A 22338-nucleotide genomic window follows, 5' to 3' on the forward strand; every position below is an offset into this window, starting at 1 on the left:
CCTCGTAAAAAGAACTGTTGTCCAAAGGGGACTATTGTCGAAAGGAACCGACGAACTAATTTGCCGATTAGAAGGAGGAACGTTGAAAGCAAAGGTAGTGTGACAATTCCATGTAATTTGTTGATACCATATATAATGCTTTGCTGAAGTTATTTACTTGTATTTGCATGAATCTTTTTTCACCATTCGTGTAATAATTTGCTTTATGAAGTATAACTGTGTTGAGTTTATGCATAGGAAGTCGTACATTAATCTTCTTTAGGTAAGTTTGACGAATTGTTTGAATTTGTCGTCTTGTTTACATAAGAATTATGTTCTAAGAATTTAATACATTACATTAGTTATTAGGATTACGAGAATCCGTGTGAATTCACCGAATTTAGAAGATTTCACGTATGATTAAGAATAAGTGTGTATTGACTGAAATGATTTAGTAATTGATTGATGTGATGTATCCTATTTATTCGCTGTGTAAATTGAGGCTGGCTCAGAACCCAGGCCTCGTGTATGTGTTAATGTGTAAGGTCAAGGCGTAACGAATTAGCCATTTGACTAACTAGGGTCATTATAGAACATGTGGAGTCGATTGATAGCCTTAGCAGCTATTTAGCACTGATAATAAAATCTGATAACGGTGGAGAATAATGAAGAATTAACTTTTCCATAAATAACGGGAAATTTCGGTTGTCTCTATTTATATTTATTTAAAAGGGAGAAAATAGCTCCCGAGACGTATAATCCTGAGACGTATAATCCTGAGATGTATTATTCTGGGACGTATGATGTGATGTTATTCTGAGACGAATGCTGAGAAGTATAGAGATAAGTGCAGTGAGAAGTATAATCCAGTGACGCAATCCTGCGACGTATTAATTTCTGAAACGTATTCTGAGAGTATCCTGAGAGGGATGGTGGAAAGTATCATCCTGAGATCCAAGCGTCTGAACAGCTACAGTGGCAGCAGAACAACCGAGGACGAACAGGTTATGCAATTGTACAAGACGTTGACTTCGATTGTTCACTCGATCCTATGATGAACTAAATCTATCAGTAACAGATAGGCTATTTTATTTAAATCTATTTGCGTTTTCTTTGTATTTCGGTGAAAGTTAAATTTCTAAAAGCAGAGTATATTCCTGATGTAATGAATTTTCACAGTGTTTTTATGTGATTGATTAAATTGTTTGTTTACATGTACGGGGGCTCGTGTTGGTTTGTTATATATACCTGCTCAGATCTCTATCTATTTCACATATAAGTTTCACCACTTATATTTATATTTACTCGAACCGGGCAATAACATCGAGGGCGGTCAACCCCTAAATAACGAAAACCAAATTTGGCGGGACACCCACCAGGGAAAATTCCCCCCCCCCCCCATTACAGGGACTTAATGCAATGCGGGAAGACCGCTTTGAATGAGAGAACAAAATAAGCAGGCCACTGTACCTAGTGATGCAGTCCAGAAAGTGAACAATATAGTATCTAAAGCATAGGAGATTAAACGTTTCACGTCAACAATGATTGTATCGGACAAAGGGATGTTTCATTCTGTATCTCTATTACTGACGGTAAACATCTCTTGTACGTCGCCCGTATTTCAAGGGTAACCATTCCAGACTTTATTAATATTTTCCCCCAGCCGTTGAGGATTCCATAGCAAGTTAAAATATTGCCTGCAAACATTGTTTACAGCAACATTATGTAGTCACAATATCAGAATTTTTAAAATCTGATTTCTTTTCCAATTATTGGTAAATAATGGAAATTAATGTACTGATCTATATCTACAACTTGAATCATAACGCTTTATTGTATGCAGTGTGGCAGTTTATATTGATGTCTAGCACTGGAGCATCATGTCTCACACAGTAGCATTATCCTGACACCAGGCCGACCAATCTTCACTAACCTCTTAATGCTGAGCGCCAAGCGAGGCAGCTGCTAGTACCATTTTTAATAAGTCTCTGGTATGACTCAGAAGGGCTCGAAACCGCGACCTCCCGCATCCGAGGCGGACGCTCTAACCACATAGGCCACCGGAGCGGTCTAAAATGAAATTCGTTGTGCAATGCAGTCCCACCTCCCAAGTCTTCTATTATATCGCATTTCTTGCTTTATTTATTTTTGTCAAGTGAATGTATTTTTAAAAATATAGTGCAATAATGCAGTTTGTAAGTGTACCGCACTATTTCATTTCTGCATATGATTACTTTGTGCAACAACAAATCAAAGCGGAGGCTGTGTGTACATTGGGGTCAGTACACAACCAGTCGCAATGAAGGGTAAGTCTACACCAGAACCTGTAAAACAAACTGATCAATGCGGAGGGTGTCCATACCAATGTTCGATGACGGATGTTATAGTGACTGGAGTTACTCACTTCCAGAAAGAGCATAAAAAACGTGCAATTAAAAATCACATATCCTCTGACCTTTTTCGAGTAGTTTCATTCACTGCGATAGGATTCCTCTTAATGTACTAATCTTATGTCAAAAAAAACAGATTTAACGAAGTTATTCAGCTGTGATAACGCACTATTGTCACTGACTCACGTGTTTGAGGCATTACTCCCAAGCGTCGCTCTCGATTAATGAGACAAGATACCAAGCGTTATCATGATTATCGGGAATTGTGAACTCGTCTATTTTCTCTTGTCTTATAACGTTCATTTTGTTATTAAAATACACTTGTAAATGCACACTGATTTAATCATTATATTTTCAGCAACGAGAGAGAGAGAGAGAGAGAAAGAGAGATATCGAGAGAGAGCGAGAAAAATAAAAGAGAGAGTAGCGTATATCATGGGTTTTTATTGTATCAAAGTATAAAATAATCATATTTACTCTATTACACGTTATTGTTTTCATTGAATAATCATAGTAAAGGGGAAGTTAATGGATACATGTTACAACAATAGGCGATTTCGGATTTATTCATCATATTTGATATAACTTTCTGAAGACAGAGTGCACACATTGTCATTAAATTCATATTCTCATAAGAAAACTAGAACTTTCTTTCAGCTGAAAGTTCAAATATTTCAAAATAGAAACTTGATTTCAGTTTCATTGACAATTATCAATAAACAATGAAAAAAGTGCGAAATTAAGTACCCGAGATACGAAATTTTCAAAATTATAAAGTATTTAGAAGAACAGACTAACTTTTAAACAAAATCTTAAGTTTAATTTATTTTAGTCTATACTCTACTTCTAAAGCTGATTGTTTTAATAACAAATAATAGGCTACTTGAGCCTTGTACAAATTTCATTTGAAGAATCAATCACAACCGATAGATCAAAGCAAGCAGTTATACCTTTTTCAAATCGAGGTAATTAAAGAAATGCATAAAATATGCTTTTAATGATTATTATAGAAAAAAAAAATGAATCACATTATATATGAGCCGGTGTCTTATTTCACTAGAATATAAACCACTCTATAACATAAGACGTGTTCAACGGAAGATGCAGATCAACAACGTGCACAATCTGAAAATGAAAACAAAAATAAAAATAAATAAATGTTGGGAGAGGGAAATAAATCAAACCTCAACATTAATAAATAATAAAACTGATTCATGTAGAGATCAAAAGCACCAGAATAAATAACTCCTCAAAAACGAGAGAGAGAGAGAGAGAGAGAGAGAGAGAGAGAGAGAGAGTAAACATAATTTCAATAGAGAAGAAGATAGGAAAAATAACTTTCGACAGAAAAAGGGACAATTTGTATAATAAGAGAGTGCTGACTGTTTATTTGTTTTTTGAGTTTTAAAAGCACTTTTAAGAGATTATTGCCTATATAATTATGTGGAAATGGGAGAAAAGTGCGTTGCCGAAAGGATACACAAAGGCAACCGACACGAGCTGGCTTTTGAGGGTGTCGAACCCGTATTCCATGGATTACGAGATCGACGCTCTTCTAACCGAGTCAACGCGGCATGTTGAACCTAATTAAATGTCTGAAGAGTAACCAGAATAAAACATTGCCCAGATTTAATGAACATCAGCCGAGATTTAATGAACTACATGTGAAATCTATTTAAAAATAACGGCCAGGATTTAACACACGACAGATTTGATATAATACATGACAGCTGGGATTGAATACACAACAGCCGAGATTTAATACATATGAGTTGAGATTTATTACATGTCAGCCAGAACTTAATAATTACAACTGAGACTATAAATGAGAGTTGGGATTATTAAATGACAGTTGAAATCTAATACATGACTGCTGGGATTTTACAAAACACCTGTGATTGAGTACATGCCGGCATGACAATCAGATTATGTCGAGAGTATGAGTAAAAAATGCCCATGCTTCCGCAGAAACCAAAACAAACATTGACAAATTGCTTAACAATTATCAATTTGTGTTGCTGTAAATACATTATTGATACATCACATGCAATGTAAAACCTGAAAATGTGTATATATCCGTTCTTATCTATCCGCTTATCAATAGACATAGAAACATGTGAAAATGTAGCGATGAAAAAGGTGGAATTGATAGTCTTCGTGTAGCATTTGTGTGTGTATGCGTGTGCGTGTGTTTGTTTTCATCAAACAGCTTGTTGATATAGGATAGAAATCTAAAGAAAAAAGGTACTAACGTTATTCGTTATCTGTATTTTGATGTTATCCACCATGCTTCCATTGACCTTTAGCTGACTGGGCCGCCGTTCGAGACCGTATATCTCCAGTGTATTTAGGTCAACATTTAGTGCGTAGCCTTGATGTGCAAACGTTATATTCAGCTGTCCTGTCTGACATTCAAAAGTTTAAATAAATCAGCAACTAATAAACCGGATAATAGTTATGCAATATATTTTTTATATTTATACTGTATGTCTAAGACAGAACGTATAGTATGCGCACAATACGTGGCTGATGATACATTTAACTTCTATCTTCGAGCAATATTCAGGAATGATCTGCAAGTCCAGCCAGCGCAGTGCTGTTCGTAGTCAGCAATACAATACAGTAAAACCTGTCTTGAGAGACCACTTCCATGAGAGGCCACCTATCTTGGTAGACCATGTTCTCTATATACATATTTATTGACTATAAAGTGCTATGACATGTTTTGAGAGACCACCTGTCATGAGGCACCATTATGTTTTGGCAGAAGGGGTGGTCTTTCAAGGCAGGTCCACAGTGATGGGAATAATAAAGTAATTAACTGCTGGGCAGTTGTAATACATCTGCCATCAAATGGGAATATAGTCCATAAAACCGTCCATAGTCAACGTAGCTTTACTCTTCCTGGATGTAATCACGTTCTTTATATTGTATATGCTATGTACATCAAAAAATTTAATTGATTTAATTAGCAAACGCTTTTCAATATTTTCTTGCAACTTATTGTTCTTTATGTAATTTAATTCCCTTTTCACCATTTACTGTTATTTCAGTCTGTGATACTGAATCCTTTAAGTGCCGTAACACCTTGAACCTTAAATGGTCTTTACCTGACTCAGTCCAAGGAACTTCAGCTTCTAGTGCGATCGTTAACGGTTCCTTCCCTTGAAGCACATACACTTCTAAAATATTTATTATCATCTTATATGTTTTCCGCAACGAAATAAATTGCTATAATATATATTGCAAAACTGGACGTCGAAGATCATCACTGAAAAGACCAGATGTAAAATATTTATCTGGCTATTTTCGTTGAACGATTTTAGATGGGTGGTGATAACTCCAAATAGAAACAACAACAACAACTACTACTACTACTACTATCATTATTACTGTTACTGTTGTGCAGCTGTATCTTCAGCTAGTTCTTTGTGTTACTAAACAACAACTATCCATACTTATTTTTATACTTCTGTTTCTGCAACGACTACAGTGGAACTTTGAAAAGTCGAAGCGCTGAATCCCAAGATAATAGATAGTTCTCGAATGACGTCATCAGCCGCCATAGCTCTGGTCAGCGGGCAGATTTACCGTTGACTTGATATGATGTTTGGAAGTTGAAATAAATTCATTGAATATCAAGAAACTTTTACGAAAATTGCATACATAAACAGAACGCAAATGAAGCTTTCTGTTAATATATATACTTGTGATTTATAAGTTGGCTTTGCATCATTATGCCTTCATAAAAATGGAAACTTTTGGTGACCGCATAGAGGAGAAACTGCCAGGTTGCCCATCGTCCAGGTACAATGGGCAGAATATCCTCTGCTAGTGACTTTATCGGGGGGCATCTATATTTCGAGTAGTTTCGAGCTTTCAGATGTCATAGACATGAGAATGAATTACACCAGAACTTAGATAGTTTTGTGACACGAAGTGTTCGAGTGCTTGACATTTGAATTACCGAAGTTTGACTGTATTACCACAACTATTTCTACCATTACTTCTGCTACAACTATTGTTACTACTATTAGTAACTCTTCTTCTATTACCACTACCACGAATATTACTACTACTACTGCTACTACTATTACTTATGCTGCTGATGCTACTACTACTACTGCTACTACTATTACTTCTGCTGCTGATGCTACTACTACTACTTGTTCGACTCTTCTGTAACTCATCATCCACCATCTACAACTGCCAAAACTTCTTTTATTATGCAAAATATAACGATATCAGCAAAGTCCTCTAAACAAAATAAAATAAAACCCAAATGCAAACATATCTTAATTTATCAGATATATTATAATGATTTATATTCCTTATTTTTAATTCACCATATATGCAAGACTAAACCGTGAAGTTATTGTACAAGTGATACAATTATTAATTCAGCTTACCTTGCTAAGTGAAAAATTTAGCAACGAATACTTTCCACTTTTAACAGTGTCTGCAAAATAAGAGAAAACAGGGTTCATGGTACTTCGGGCAAAGAATTAGCTAGAGGCTACATGCAACTCTAGTCGAAAGACTCTTGCTTTTTTCGAGTTTCACGAAAAACATCGTTGTCACTTTCAAAGAAAAGTGGCAATGATATTCCAAAAGATCTAAATAACGACACATACCATTTATAAACTTAGACCGGAATTCCTCTGACAGGGGCTATACCCTGCTGAGTCAAAACCTGCTTGGAGCTAGAGCTATTCAACTGCAGAAGCTAATTCAACATTTGATGTATGGATCTTTGTTACGCGTAACCATTTTTATTTAACCTAGAAAGACAGGAAGACTCAATCTACCATATATGTTCATGTTTCTCCATTCGTTAGATTTCCATGACATGATTTCGTGAGAAGCTTTGTTGTAAGGTAAAGCCACCTGGACATTCGTTCAACGGATGTTTAATCCTTTTCCGTGGAATAAGCAACATGCAAAATTCTAGAATTCAAAGTATGTTCTGGTAATGCTGGAAAATCTTTACCCGTTGACAAAAGTTAATATTAGATAAATGCATATCACTTTTCACAACAGTTGTTCACGATACTGTTACGTAAGGATTTTAAAAAATGTCATACTTTCAACATGATGGAACTTTGTGAAATTGTATGAAACGTTAGAAATTAAACCTCTTCGCTGATACTTCTTGTATTCAGAAATCCTCAAAGTACACATTTCACATTTGTTTTTCTGATTTGCTTTACTGCAAGAAATATTGCTTTAATTAAGATCTCGAATAAGTATGTGGAGTGTTCATGTTAGTCAACGAGATTTAGAATTGGTAATTTGAGATCTGATTGTTTATGGTTTTGTGGGTTTAACGTCATTTTCAGCACATGATAGGCTATAATTGGCTGCCAATATAAATAGTAGAAGAAAATCCTGGAAAATCTCAAAGAACATCCTACCCACGAGACGTTACTGGCAAGTATTCTCACATACCCACTCTGACCAAGCCGAGACTCGAACCCACGTGGACAGAGGTGAGATGTCAGTGGTCTATGAAGGCGAGTGCCTTATACCATCTGGCCACCCAGATTTCTTAATTTCAGATCTCCGATTATTATCTCGATATATGTGCGTGATACATGATATATGTTACGTCAGTCATTCTGCCATTGTGAGCTATATTCGAAATACTTTTGCACAATATGGCACCTAAACGAATCATAGTCGAAACATTGTCGCTGTTTTGGTCGCAACACATTTGGTGCACACGATCAGAGGCGAATCACTAAATCCAACAAATTAATGCGTATTCCTACAACTACATTTTGATTATATCTCGACTTGACCGAAATGGCCGAGCGATGTTCCATTTAATGTCAACGTCAAGTAAAATATTACGTCAGTATTACCTAATGACTCCCCATCGTCCCAGTAAAGACTTCCTTCTGCTTCATTCGATTCGTTTAAAGCTACGACCAGTCCCATGGGGTTCTTACGGCTGTGAAGGAGACAATCATTATTAGAACAAATATTTTGACACTTGGGTATACCTCTAACTCTCTCTCTCTCTCTCTCTCTCTCTCTCTCTCTCTGTTTATACACGTATTGTAACCTTTACACGGAAATATGTAGACAAGTAATGGATTCAGCCTTTGAAACCATCAAGATCAGTAATATATGTTCTTGTATAGTACTTTATTATGGCATGATGATATCTTAATATTTGTTAAATAGGTAAACACAAATAATCTATGTGGCGAAGAAACTTTGGCCTCTTTCCAAGGACATTATCAACCAGCTACTATAAAATATGCATGTTTGTATACATGTAATTGATTGGCATTTTACCGATAAAGATGTCATGTAGATTATGAACAGGCTTAAGAGTACTCGCTAACACATTTATAATTTTGAATGGTATAGTTTACAGATAAATGTCTACTTTGAAATTTTTTCGCAATTTCCCGATATTCCGCTTCTTAGATCAGTTTTTTGGATACTCACTATCCAATATATCATCGCCTCTAAGAGTTCGTTTGAAAATTAACACCGATAGTATGTGCATTTCATCTGCACATGCGCAGCATATACTCGTTGGCTGAGAAAATGAAATAGGTTCGCAATGTTTGGAAAGTCCATTATGACGCCCTAATTAGACAACGGAATGTTCAACAGTTACATTGTTGTATTTCAGCAAATCTTAAAAGCAACTGTACGATACGAATGTGCAACATCTATTTATGATTTTAATAGTCATAAAACTACATTTTGTAAAAAGTATGAGTATTTTATTCATAATTATTTCCATCTGAAGACACTATCAAAGGGAAGTATATACCTTACACTCGTGTCCAATTAATCTCAATTAACAACATGTGTTGCACGAGTTAATCCTCTCTGTGATAGATGAGCAACACGTGTTGAACGAGTTAAAGGTGATGCATTTTTACACGCATTTCTGAATTATCATTTATCCACTGTACCTGTAGAAAGTGTTGTTGGCAGGTTCCTGCCAAGGTATGATGACCCCTCCCCTCACGTGCAGGTTTATCTTGTCCATGGGGGCGTCTAAAGTGTGCCATGCCTTTGTTGGTCTAATGCCTTCGCCCTGCGAGAAATTTTATTCAAATCTGTATTCGTAGAAACATTAGTATTTATGAATAATTTAATACTCGTGTGTGCGGAAAGCATTACTAATTGAATTCATAAACAAAGTATTCATTCAGCTGAGTTTTGTGCAGTGGATATTTTGATTTCAATGTCTTAAAAGCTGAGCTTGTAGGAACAGCCTTTTGAAACAGAGAACCAGTCTAGGACTCCCGCGGTGCATCCACGCCGTCTAGCGACAGGAATGAGTTTCAATCAATATAACAGTTTGTCATTTGCACACCAACGCCGGAATGCCGCCGTTGCCGGTAAAAACGCTTATATGCCAAAACATCTGAATAATGTTGAATCTTGAAAGATATTGGTCCAAATGATCGTTAGGTGGCTTTACAATTAGATAATATCGACGATTCATCAAATTATGTACCATTTAATTTCTCCTTCGACCTGAGAAACGTGGCAAATTTTAAAATGCGTGCGAATTAATACAATATTGATCGGTGACATCCGTGGCTCAAACGATTTCAGACGATGGCAGGAATTCCTGATTTGATCATGTCACCGTTGTAAGGAATGGTAGGTAATCCTTATATGATATTGTTCTAGATTATTTGTTCCAGATATAAATAAATTGTATAGGAAATGAACGAAAATTGTCAAACATATTGTTCATTATATGATTACAAATTTATTGAATATTAATCTTATCAGATCCTTTTAAAAATGCAGACCTACAAATCCTACTTCTCTCTCGAATCAATTTGTCCGCCATGTGCGAATGTTGTTGTGTTAGTCACCAACTTAGTTTATCGAATGCATGACGTCACCACTTTTGAAACACTCTCCAAAAGAACGAATTATTAGTGACTTCCTCAACAGAATTAAGAGGTGGTACCTCTTAACGTTACACTGAATATTTGAAGGTCGTTTCAACTTACCATCTTTATTATTTTAAAGAACGGTTAATATCAGATAGCTATTTTATCAAATCATTTCCTTCATTCAAAACTTTGGCGAAATTGATGAAAAATAATGGCATTGAGCCTTTAAATTTGAAAACATCGTCGATAGGTAACAGTTAATGCCCAAGGCTCGCGTCTTCAGTGGTGTACACCAGTGTGAGCGAGATTTTCATGTGCACGTGCCACCTCTTTGTTACACCTTAGAAACCATTCAAAGAGGTTGGTAACCGACTTGCATAACACTTCATATGGCTTGGTTTTTGTTGGTTTAACACAATTGTTCAGCGCTGGATAGGGTATACACGGCAGACAGTATAACTGGTGGAGGAAGAATCCAGTAATCCTCAGTGAACAACCACCTACCCACGGGAGACTATTGGCGAGCTTTCTCACACACCCACAATGGCCAGAACCCGAGGCAGTAATCGGTAACGGCAAAGCCCAAGGCCACTCTGCCAACCGGGATCGATAAAAAGTCCCTCTTTAATATAATATTAACATACCACTCGTGTACCAGTAGCCGAATGGCTATAAGCACAGCATCTTACATACTTAAGAGCCCAACAGAGTATGTACCAGGCTGAAAATATTTCTTTTTGTCTCAGATAAATTTATTTGTTTAGATATTTTAATTGTCAATAGTTGTATCGATTTTATTTTCTGAACTGCACAAATATTATCAATTAGGATATTATCTCTCACCATACATACAATTTATTTTATCTTTGGGAAACGGCACTTTTGCATTACGTAATCCCTGTAGAATTCTGCGTACATATTGTATACACATACGAATGTACGTAGATGTGAAAGTATAGAGTTTACGGCACATCAACACAATGTTGCATGTTATCTATGGGTTATTAAACGGGTTGATATAAATAAAAAAATACTTAAATAAGTACGTACATACATACATACAGAGAGACAAATGGGTAGACGGATAGTCTACCCATTTGTCTCTCGTAGATTGTGAGTATTTGCTCCTTAGAACTATTATATTTGTATCTTTGTTTTTTCTGGTTATAATATTGCGTTTAGCAATTAGAGAAACTGTTAAAATCACAGTAGGAGTCGAACCCTGGTATCCTCTAATCTGTAGTCAAGATACCACATCCAATTTGACCACAAGCAAGACATAAAATCACATGCCCATCACATGAATTTAAGGTTCTTCAACAATATTTTAGAATAATCTTTTTCAGGGATACTTGAATCAATACCGTGTAATAATCAAACCACCGTCCTTCTGGAAAATAACCATCGACTTTTGTCATTCCCTGCAAGTAAAAAGGTATAAACTCAATAGTTATATTTCAATACATAATTACGAGGTTAAAAGTTTTCTTTTTTTGGAAGAGTGAGAAGAAACGAAGGTAATAAAATGTAAAATGGAATGCAATGATATAAAATTTGAATGATGTGATAGTAGCAATATTAAAATAGGAATATAACACTAGAGCGAAAAGTACCCATCACACAATTCGTACATTGAGATGACCACTTCTGTGGCCTAAGTGGTTAGAGCGTCCGCCTCAGATGCGAGAGGTCGCGGGTTCGAACCCCGGCCGAGTCATACCAAAGACTTATAAAAATGGTACTAGCTGCTACCTTGCATGGCGCTTAACATTAAGAGGATAGTGCAAGGACTGATTGGCCTGATGTCTGGGTAATGTGACTCGGTGGCAAGTGATGCTACTGAAAACTTGTAAAAATGGTACTAGCTTTCATAGGTTAGTGTTAGGATTGGGCGGCCTGGTGTCAGGACGGTGTGACTAGGTGCGACATGCTATATGTTTATGGCAAGATGCCCCAGTGCTAGACATCTTTATAAACTGCCACACTGTTCAGTTGACTGAACACTTGTGAAAGCTACATTATCACTCCCATATACTGAGATGACTCTAAGCTTAATCATCATCATGGAGGTATAAACTTAGTAACCACTTGCAGAAAAATAGGGCAATCAATAAATAGGACCTGTCTATCAACATATTTTTATGGGTCGATACTGTGGTCTGCTGCATATTCGAACCAGTTTTGTAGCAAATTACGAGTGTGTACTAACTTTAATTAAACAAATCGTCCTTTACAAAAAAGACTTCTATTACCTCTACGCACTTTTTAACAAACAACGTACCACCCCTTCTCAAATTTGAATAAATCTAAAACACAGTCACTATTGATATAAAATGCAAAATACAAAATATGCTTAGTGGAGAAAGTTGGTTCATTCATTTTTTATATACAGATTTATGCACAGTGAAGCTTGTCAGATACAAAATAAATTATTCATGTCGTTAGAAATTTGCTTACATGTTGCAGTTATTTTGTACATTTCAACATTATGCACATGGGATAACTCTGTATGCATATGTGATAACTTCTCTTATTCAATATTCATTGCATTCTCCGTCACGTACGACCCAAGGATACAGTATGGAAGGGAATTGTTTCTTTTCGCAGAATGTTATCCCCAGAAATTAAAGACAACCGAATTATTATTATTATTATTATTATTATTATTGGCTTGATGCCACTATTGGTTTACCTTGTCCAAAACGGGTGTGATCATCAGTCCTGATCCCCATAGAAACTGTTTATCTATTGTCATAGCAACCTCATCTTTTGGAAACCTATGAAACAAATCTTTAATACACTGATTAACATGCATGTTTAAAGCGTTATGATCAAAGAAAGAATTACGAGTCTGAAACAGTGAAATTATAGTGTCCAGCTGCATTAAGTTGCGATTGGATGATGCAGAACAAAATATTACCAGTTAAACTTAGTATGTAAGAAGGATATCTGTAAAAATTAAAAAATCAATAGTGACAGCTTGGGTACTGACCTGGGGGATTAATACAGCTTGAAGGTTGAATATGCATGTCCTAAATTTTGTTTTGTCATCAATTATCGTGTTAAACATAAGATCCTATTAAAGTAAGATCTGAAATCATATAGAGAAAGATGCAAATATATGCAGTTCCGTATGCACTTGGTATAAGTTAGACCCAACCGAAAACAAGATAGAACCTGATCTGTCGTCGCTTAATGCCCAGATTTGGGTCCGTGCAGATTATAGAGACTAATGATTAGAACATACACCATAGACTCTTGTTTGCCAGGGACTTACGCGACGGTAGATCAGGGTCTATGTATGTTTGTATTCACATCATCAAATATAATAAACAAATTGATTGTGAACGATTGAAAGCACTTAGCTCGTCGCAAAGACCGATGGTTCGCTCTGAATCTAAACGAATACCATCTGGATGGTAAACAACATTATCTGATTTTAGCTATATTCATATCAGTGTATCATTCATATTGCTTACTCTAACACAAAAGGTCTGGCAACAGTAGTGCCCGCTGTGTGAGCATAATGCATTAGCGTATACAAGTACGGGAGGAGCTTGTAGCGTGTGAGGAGCGCCGCACGTGCAATTCTGGTGAACTCATCATCCCACGATGCCGGATCTTGATCCTAAAACAACACGTAATGCTATTTAAGGCCATATATCACTGACCAATAAGAAAGAGATACATAATTTAATAACTGTAGACGATGTTTTCGTGACAAACTTCACGGTCCACATTATGCTATCGAATTGGTTAAATTCAACCTGTATCAATATACACTTTTGCTGCATTATATTTTTTTATTGCTGTACATCAGTATGAAAACGAATACACTAAGTTGCCACGCGAAACTATTTTATTTCCACGAGATGTGAAAAAGAATTCTTGGCCACTTGATGTGAGTAGACGAGCCTTCTATGCGCTTGCGACAGCTATATTGCAAGGATCAAATCGCTGCATACACATTTGGCTATAATATTAAGAATTAAAAAGATCATTGACATAGGAGACAAAGGAAAATAATTAGGTTTACTATGTCTTTCAAAGTGTGTCTGCGGCTGCTTACTCTAAATTCTGGCTTTCCTTCATCGTTGTGAGCATTGTGATTTCTGGAGAAGGGATAGAAAGCACCCAGCTGTTGCCACCTCAAGCACATCTCCCGCTCGGCCTCGAACCAAAATCCACAGATGTCTGCACCGACCTGAAGTAAATTTAATTACGTTGATGGAGCCAATTAGTTGTCATGACCATTCAACGTTTAAATTATACTTTGGTTTATGACATGCTTATAATGTACTTTTATTCATGACCAGTCTGTAATATACCTCGACCCATGACATGTTTGTAATATACCTCAACTCATGACACGTTTACAATATAATTTGGTTTATGACATGCTTATAATGTACATTTCTTCATGACTAGTTTATAATATGCATCTACTAGTGAGATGTTTATAATATATCTCGACTCATGACATTTTTATTAACATACATGTTTATAATATATCTCTACTCATGAAAAGTTTATAGTATACCTAGACTAGTGACATGTTTAGAATATACCTCGACTCCTGAAACGTTTATAATATACTTCGATTCATGACATATTTATAATTTACCTCGACTCATGAAAAGTTTATAATATACCTCGATTCATGACATATTTATAATATACATCGACTCATAACATGTTTGCAATATACATGGATTCATGACGTTTTTAATATAGCTTGGTTCAACACATTTATAATATACATTGACCCTTTACATGTTTGTTATATACCTGGACTCATGACATGTGTATAATATACCTCTACTCATGACATGTTTGTAATATAGCTCTTCTCATGACATGTTTGTAATATACCACTTCTCATGACATGTTTATAATATACCTCTTCTCATGACATGTTTGTAATATACTTCTACTCATGACATGTGTATAATATACCTCTACTCATGAAACGTTTGTAATATACATCTTCTCATGACATGTTTGTAATATACCTCTTCTCATGACATGTTTATAATATACCTCTTCTCATGACATGTTTGTAATATACCTCTTCTCTTGACATGTTTGTAATATACCTCTTCTCATGACATTTTATAATATACCTCTTCTCATGACATGTTTGTAATATACCTTTACTCATGACATGTGTATAATATACCTCTACTCATGAAACGTTTGTAATATACCTCTTCTCATGACATGTTTGTAATATACCTCTTCTCATGACATGTTTGCAATATACCTCTTCTCATGACATGTTTGTAATATACCTCTACTCATGACATGTGTATAATATACCTCTACTCATGAAACGTTTGTAATATACCTCTTCTCATGACATGTTTGTAATATACCTCTTCTCATGACATGTTTGTTATATACCTCTTCTCATGACATGTTTATAATATACCTCTTCTCATGACATGTTTGTAATATACCTCTTCTCATGACATGTTTATAATATACCTCTTCTCATGACATGTTTGTAATATACCTGGACTCATAACATGTGTATAATATACCTCTACTCATGACATGTTTGTAATATACCTCTTCTCATGACATGTTTATAATATACCTCTTCTCATGAAATGTTTGTAATATACCTCTACTCATGACATGTGTATAATATACCTCTACTCATGAAACGTTTGTAATATACCTCTTCTCATGACATGTTTGTAATATACCTCTTCTCATGACATGTTTGTAATATACCTCTACTCATGACATGTGTATAATATACCTCTACTCATGAAACGTTTGTAATATACCTCTTTTCATGACATGTTTTTAATATACCTCTTCTCATGACATGTTTGTAATATACCTCTTCTCATGACATGTTTGTAATATACCTCGACTCGTGACATGTTTGTAATATACCTCTTCTCATGACATGTTTATAATATACCTCTTCTCATGACATGTTTGTAATATACCTCTTCTCATGACATGTTTATAATATACCTCTTCTCATGACATGTTTGTAATATACCTGGCCTCATGACATGTGTATAATATACCTCTACTCATGACATGTTTGTAATATACCTCTTCTCATGACATGTTTGTAATATACCTCTTCTCATGACATGTTTATAATATACCTCTTCTCATCACATGTTTGTAATATACCTCTTCTCATGACATGTGTATAATATACCTCTACTCATGAAACGTTTGTAATATACCTCTTCTCATGACATGTTTGTAATATACCTCTTCTCATGAAATGTTTGTAATATACCTCTTCTCATGACATGTTTATAATATACCTCTTCTCATGATATGTTTGAAATATACCTCTATTCATGACATGTGTATAACATACCTCGACTCATGACATGTTTGTAATATACCTCTTCTCATGACATGTTTGTAATATACCTCGACTCGTGACATGTTTGTAATATACCTCTACTCATGACATGTTTGTAATATACCTCTACTCATGACATGTTTGTAATATACATCGACTCATGACCTGTTTGTAATATACCTCTTCTCATGACATGTTTGTAATATACCTCGACTCGTGACATGTTTGTAATATACCTCTACTCATGACATGTTTGTAATATACCTCTACTCATGACATGTTTGTAATATACCTCGACTCATGACATGTTTGTAATATACCTCTTCTCATGACATGTTTGTAATATACCTCGACTCGTGACATGTTTGTAATATACCTCTACTCATGACATGTTTGTAATATACCTCGACTCATGACATGTTTGTAATATACCTCTTCTCATGACATGTTTGTAATATACCTCGACTCGTGACATGTTTGTAATATACCTCGACTCATGTCACGTTTAGGATATACTTTGGTTTAAAACATGTCTATAATATACCTTTATTCATGACCAGTCGGTAATATACATCGACTCTCTTATATACTCTATTAGAGTTTGTTTGCGAGATATAGGATAACAAAATCTTCAGATATATACATTCAGGTGCATGTGGGTAGCAAATGAAAAACGATGTTCTAGTTAAATCACACAGACTTTTTAAACTTGAAACAGAAAATGACACTGGACAACTAAATGTTACGTCCTTTTCACGAATGCTGAAACCTTCTGTTTTGTTTTTGTCAAAACTTGAAATAGCACGTGTTCACGTCGTCTTGTCTAGCACCCACAAGCTAGCAAAAAGAAATAGATCTATATCATACATCCAGATCTCGAGAATTTCAAAGTTTATGAACGAGGGCATTACTCTAGTTAAGGATAAATATTAAACGAACTCACCAAAGGGAATCCGAAGAGACTGTAGTCAAGTATACCTGTAAAGAGAACGCACATGGAATAATACTGTTTTTCTAACGTAGACTATACGATCATTTGTGGGTAATACTTGGACAGATATATATCAGTTTTCAGCGCTAATGTTACAACCTCTGTGTACACAACGTATTATGGCTGAATAATGTCTACCGAAATGATAAAATTATAACTACTGGGTGGTGGGTCCCGTCTTTAACTTTGAAAGTTTGTTTCCGGGGTCTTAAGTGGCGCAAAGGCATTGTATATCCATCTGTCCGTCCGTCCGTCTGTCTTATGTCCGTCCGTCCGTTTTTCTATCTGTCACTATATATATATATATATATATATATATATATAGAGAGAGAGAGAGAGAGAGAGAGACAGAGACAGACAGAGACAGAGACAGAGAGAGAGAGTGTTTACAGACACGCACAATTACAAATTTAGACACTCACCAGTAATTGACCAGGCTAAGTTTGGCCACTGGCTTTGGTTATCTCCAGTCCAGTGGAACGACCATTTGTTGGTTCCTGCGAAATTTGACCGAGTCACAACCATCGGACGTTTTCCAGGGAAAATATTTACGAGGGCCCTGAAAGGTTACACAAACTTGCAAAATCTTTCCGATTTCCTTCGTCACTAAATCTATCTTTCATAATAGTCAAGATAAACATTCAGTGCAACGTGTTTACTTACTAAAACGAGCAGCGGTCGAAGTTATGTATTCTGCAAAACTATCTGCAGTCCGATTTAAAGTAGAGAAGACACTGTTGTAGCTGTTATTTTGACACTTTGTCTTAAATTTATATTGCCATTATTATTTAAGAAGCGTAACTTAATTTTAAATTAAAGGTGACACAAAGACTATATAACCTTTATTGTCGTGTGTCCCGATTAATCTTTCGGGCAAGAGTGGACTTATTTGGGATCTATTCACATTTATATCATTGCGCATGGCTGCAGTGGACAGTCTGAACACCGTGTGTTGCCATTATCTAAGTGGTCTCAACGTTGAACACTGGCGTGTTTAAATTTCATTTAAAGTTTTCACCAAATAATTTATTAAAAACCTTACCTTTAAATGGGTGCTGTTGTGTTTTAGAAGCTGGATGAGTACTCACAAGAGTTTTAAATCGATACTAGATTTTTCGTTCATGAATGCGAATCAAAAATGTTTTATTATGCATCGGCATTGGATAGGAAAATGCCACTCTCGAGATCAGACATTCCTTTTCTGGATACAAAGGATTCCATTACACTTTGGCTGTGATGGGCCATGAGAGCGGAGCATGATGTATTAAAGGGATTAAACAATCGGTTAAAATCCTAGCGACTGAAATAATTGTTCTGTACTATCAACTGATAATGACAGGGAGTTACTTAATGTGAGAAGCTGTATCTTTCGATGATCAATATCAAGTTGCTAGCAAAGACCATTCTCAGGTGGCACCCAAAATTCAGTTGGCAAACAAAGGTCATTCTCAGGTTTCGACAAAAGCCCAATATCAAGGTGCAACTAAAGACCAGTCTCAGGTGGCTACAAAATACAATCTGGAAATGGAGCTAATTTCCTTTTTCATGACAGGTAATTTTAGAATCTGCTGTAACCACTGAAGTTAAGGTAGAATGGACGTTGCTATTGCAATGGTTTGCCAATAGATTATTATTTCCCAGTTCAAGGGTTCGATCGCTAATATGTAAATATCCTTCCATGAGTGTTTTCGCTGTCCAAAATATACTATTTCTTCGGTCCCTTTTTTATGCCAATATAGCCTGAATTGCCGAAATCGATATACATTTAAACGGTCGTTCCTTGATCAAACAAATTGTAATGCATACCGATAGGTTGTGATGGCCATACTGTGTGCATAGAGATTGTGGACGTCGTAATGGCGTCCCCATTTTTGTTTGGCATCCATACAGATTGTCTTTGCAAACAACTTTCCATCTAAAATATCTGAAATATGAAATAGGATGAATTGAGAAGAAAATATCAAGAAAGATTTAAAGTTCTCAGAAAAATCAAAACACAGCGAAAAGCATACTTTGAGAAAATACGTCAGTGAGAAACTATGCTCTAGCAGCTTTCATCACGAGAGAGAGAGAGAGAGAGAGGTGTGGACATGTACCGATTGTTATTTCTTGCTGGGATTTCATAAAATATTTGAAGTGAATGATCTAACTTTACTCGAAACACAGAATCTGGTAATCACACCATCGCATAAGACAAGACAAAGTTTTCAGAATTTGCAGCTTTACCCCCCCCCCCCCCCCCCCGCAAAATAGAAACCAAGAACAATACACAAAGAACAAAACTTTGGTCCAAGGATGTTTGGATTTAAAGTAAAGTTTGTATATCTGTTTTTAAAGTTTTATGAACTTGAGTCAAGTCATAAAATGAAGAATTACTTGTTTTATAAGACCGATACGAAACGCATCGATAGTGATATAATAAAATATTTTAGTGTACATAGAACAAAAATAAATAATTTGGTAAAATATTTTAGCATTTGCTGAGAAGCACACAAGTCCCATTTCCACAGAAATTCAAAAAAGCCACTGAAAGTCTGTAATTAGCCGGAAAATTATGACATGCGTGTGATAGCTCATTCTTACATGATCGAAACTGCCTGGTTTTAGCTGGTTTGAGAAATGAATTTGTTCTGTCTATGTTAGCTAAATTTCACAATTGAGCCTGGTGCGTATGTATTTGTTGTTTTCTGCGTCCTCTATAATATATTTCTGTTTCTGCATTTTATATATAACTTATGTGACCAGCGACCGATCATGCAAGAATATTGCTTGTGCATGGTTTACGATGTGCAAATGTTTGCCAGAGTACTCATGGAAAGAATTTAAAATTTGCGGATTGAAACTGCTCCTCACTTCCCGCCAAAGGTTTGTACATAGCCATCCGTGTAAGATTCAAATCTTTGATCACAACACCGCCACTCTAATCAATGTACCTAAAGCTGCCATGCAAATTTATGCTGACAATATAAGACTAACAAAGTTTTTTTTTTATCTATTCTCTTTAGTCTTAGTATCTTGTATGGTTATTACCGATCTTTCGTAATGCCTAAAATGTATGTTTAAACACTGAAACATCTTTCTTACTGTTTCTTTTTTTATCTATTAGCAGCAGTGGCGTAGCCAGAAATTCTGCTCCCCCCCCCCCCGAGAAACTTAATTATGCCCACCCTCCAGCCCAATAAAAAGCCATTTGCTGGACATTTTGGGCCCATACTAGGCCTGCCTGCCGTCCACTCCATGTACCATAATCTGTTAAAACAAATTGGTGACCATATGGCAGACTATTCTTTCATGACCAAATCGGTTATCCTCGTTAAAAAAGATATTAATGTTCTTTTATTATTATTATTATTGTCGGGGTTGCTTAGGCGGTTGCTTCGCTACTGATTAGCAGGCACTATAAAGCATTCGGAGATTACAGAGAGATTTCACGAGATACATGTTGAAAAAGTTAGATATCTCAAACAACGCTTCCCTTATCTATATGAATTAACAACCATAGAACATTTCTTTATCATTATTTAATTCTTCCTATTATTCCATGAAATAATTCTCACGAGGTAATATGGCATTTTTACTTTGATAGGCAAGGAAAATCCATCAATAGTGAAAACATCGCCTTCAGAATCTAATGGTATTATTTACGTTCACCTTGGAAAAGACCTCTCTCACAAGGAGTATAAGAATTTGGCTAGTATATCTGTTGTGTGACAATGCATCTTTACTTACTAGGTACGTATGGGGGATAGTTCCATTTGTTCCTATCACATCCTTCAGTTCCATTCTCAAAAAGTTGTCCGTAAATGAAATTGGACACCTCATTCATGTCCTGATAAAGAAAGATTACATCTCTTTCAATATATCTGTCTATCGTTCTTTCTGTCCGTGTTTGTGTCTGTATGTATGCAAATTTGCCAAATATAAAGTTTAAAACAAATGTAGAAACTGTAGCTGAGATTAAAAGTCTGACCCTTTCATCAGCTATATGGAAAATAAGACATGGTATAGGCGGCATTCGTACAGAAATATTGCCTCAGTGAAAATTCTGAAGCGGAAATTCGAGTACATTCTGATAATTGTTCTTCGTCTGTGTATCCTGTAAGAAACCTGACACTCGCACCGAAGGTTAGGTCTAAATGAACCTTTAACAAAATAGGTTGCTTTCAGATTTCGAACTGTGAATATGTTTTACTCTATTTATTGGAAGGAAAATATCAAGCAAGTCGCGGGTACCAACACCACCTCCCCCATGGTTTGAAAAGGAAATTTTGATTGGCTGGAACAACATCAGAAAACGATTCAGATTAGATGTTTTTCGGACGTGACTTTCAATGCAACTGTTGCAGTTCTTTAGAGCGTCGATAAACTTATGGTTTAATTTTGTAGAATTTATATCATAAGCATAAAAGGTTAACACTTATAAATTATTGAACGAAATGATTGAGTCACTGAATTATCTTACTGATTTTAAACAAATTTTTTTCTTCAATAAATACATAACTCGTAAAATGGATGTTTATAATGAAATCTATTGTGATTGACTGTGTAAACTTACTATCCATAATCCATCAACAGATACGTTCTCATTTTCCCGGTAGTAACGTATCCATTTTTTCCACCAGTGAAGTGTATTATTGTTAGTAAAATCCGGGTATCCGACTAAACCAGGCCATACCTGTAAATAGAAACAGCATTCTGTAGTTTACAAAATGCATTTAATATCCTGGGGTAGAGAAATTTGTCAAAGAATGG

The 22338-nt window shown here is 35.7% G+C and overlaps 1 protein-coding gene across 1 annotated transcript in view; it reads right to left on the minus strand.

Moving 5' to 3' along the window:
* Positions 1–2798: 2798 nt before the first annotated feature.
* LOC149799986 (sucrase-isomaltase, intestinal-like) overlaps positions 2799–22338 on the minus strand; it is a 45175-nt gene continuing 25635 nt past the window's right edge. Inside the window, exons 10-23 of the mRNA XM_089959516.1 lie at positions 22142–22261; positions 21316–21415; positions 19393–19510; positions 18009–18145; positions 17539–17573; positions 14322–14456; positions 13732–13880; positions 12945–13029; positions 11617–11673; positions 9308–9432; positions 8234–8322; positions 6779–6828; positions 4622–4774; positions 2799–3494 (exon numbers count right to left, since the gene is read on the minus strand). Coding sequence (XP_089815642.1) covers positions 3426–3494; positions 4622–4774; positions 6779–6828; positions 8234–8322; positions 9308–9432; positions 11617–11673; positions 12945–13029; positions 13732–13880; positions 14322–14456; positions 17539–17573; positions 18009–18145; positions 19393–19510; positions 21316–21415; positions 22142–22261 — 1422 coding nt within the window. The 3' untranslated portion in view covers positions 2799–3425. The remainder of the gene's footprint in view (positions 3495–4621; positions 4775–6778; positions 6829–8233; positions 8323–9307; positions 9433–11616; positions 11674–12944; positions 13030–13731; positions 13881–14321; positions 14457–17538; positions 17574–18008; positions 18146–19392; positions 19511–21315; positions 21416–22141; positions 22262–22338) is intronic.

Source organism: Sinohyriopsis cumingii, chromosome 5 (genome assembly GCF_028554795.1).
Source record: "Sinohyriopsis cumingii isolate HCF-2022 chromosome 5, ASM2855479v2, whole genome shotgun sequence".
Classification (NCBI taxonomy): Eukaryota; Metazoa; Mollusca; class Bivalvia; order Unionida; family Unionidae; genus Sinohyriopsis; species Sinohyriopsis cumingii.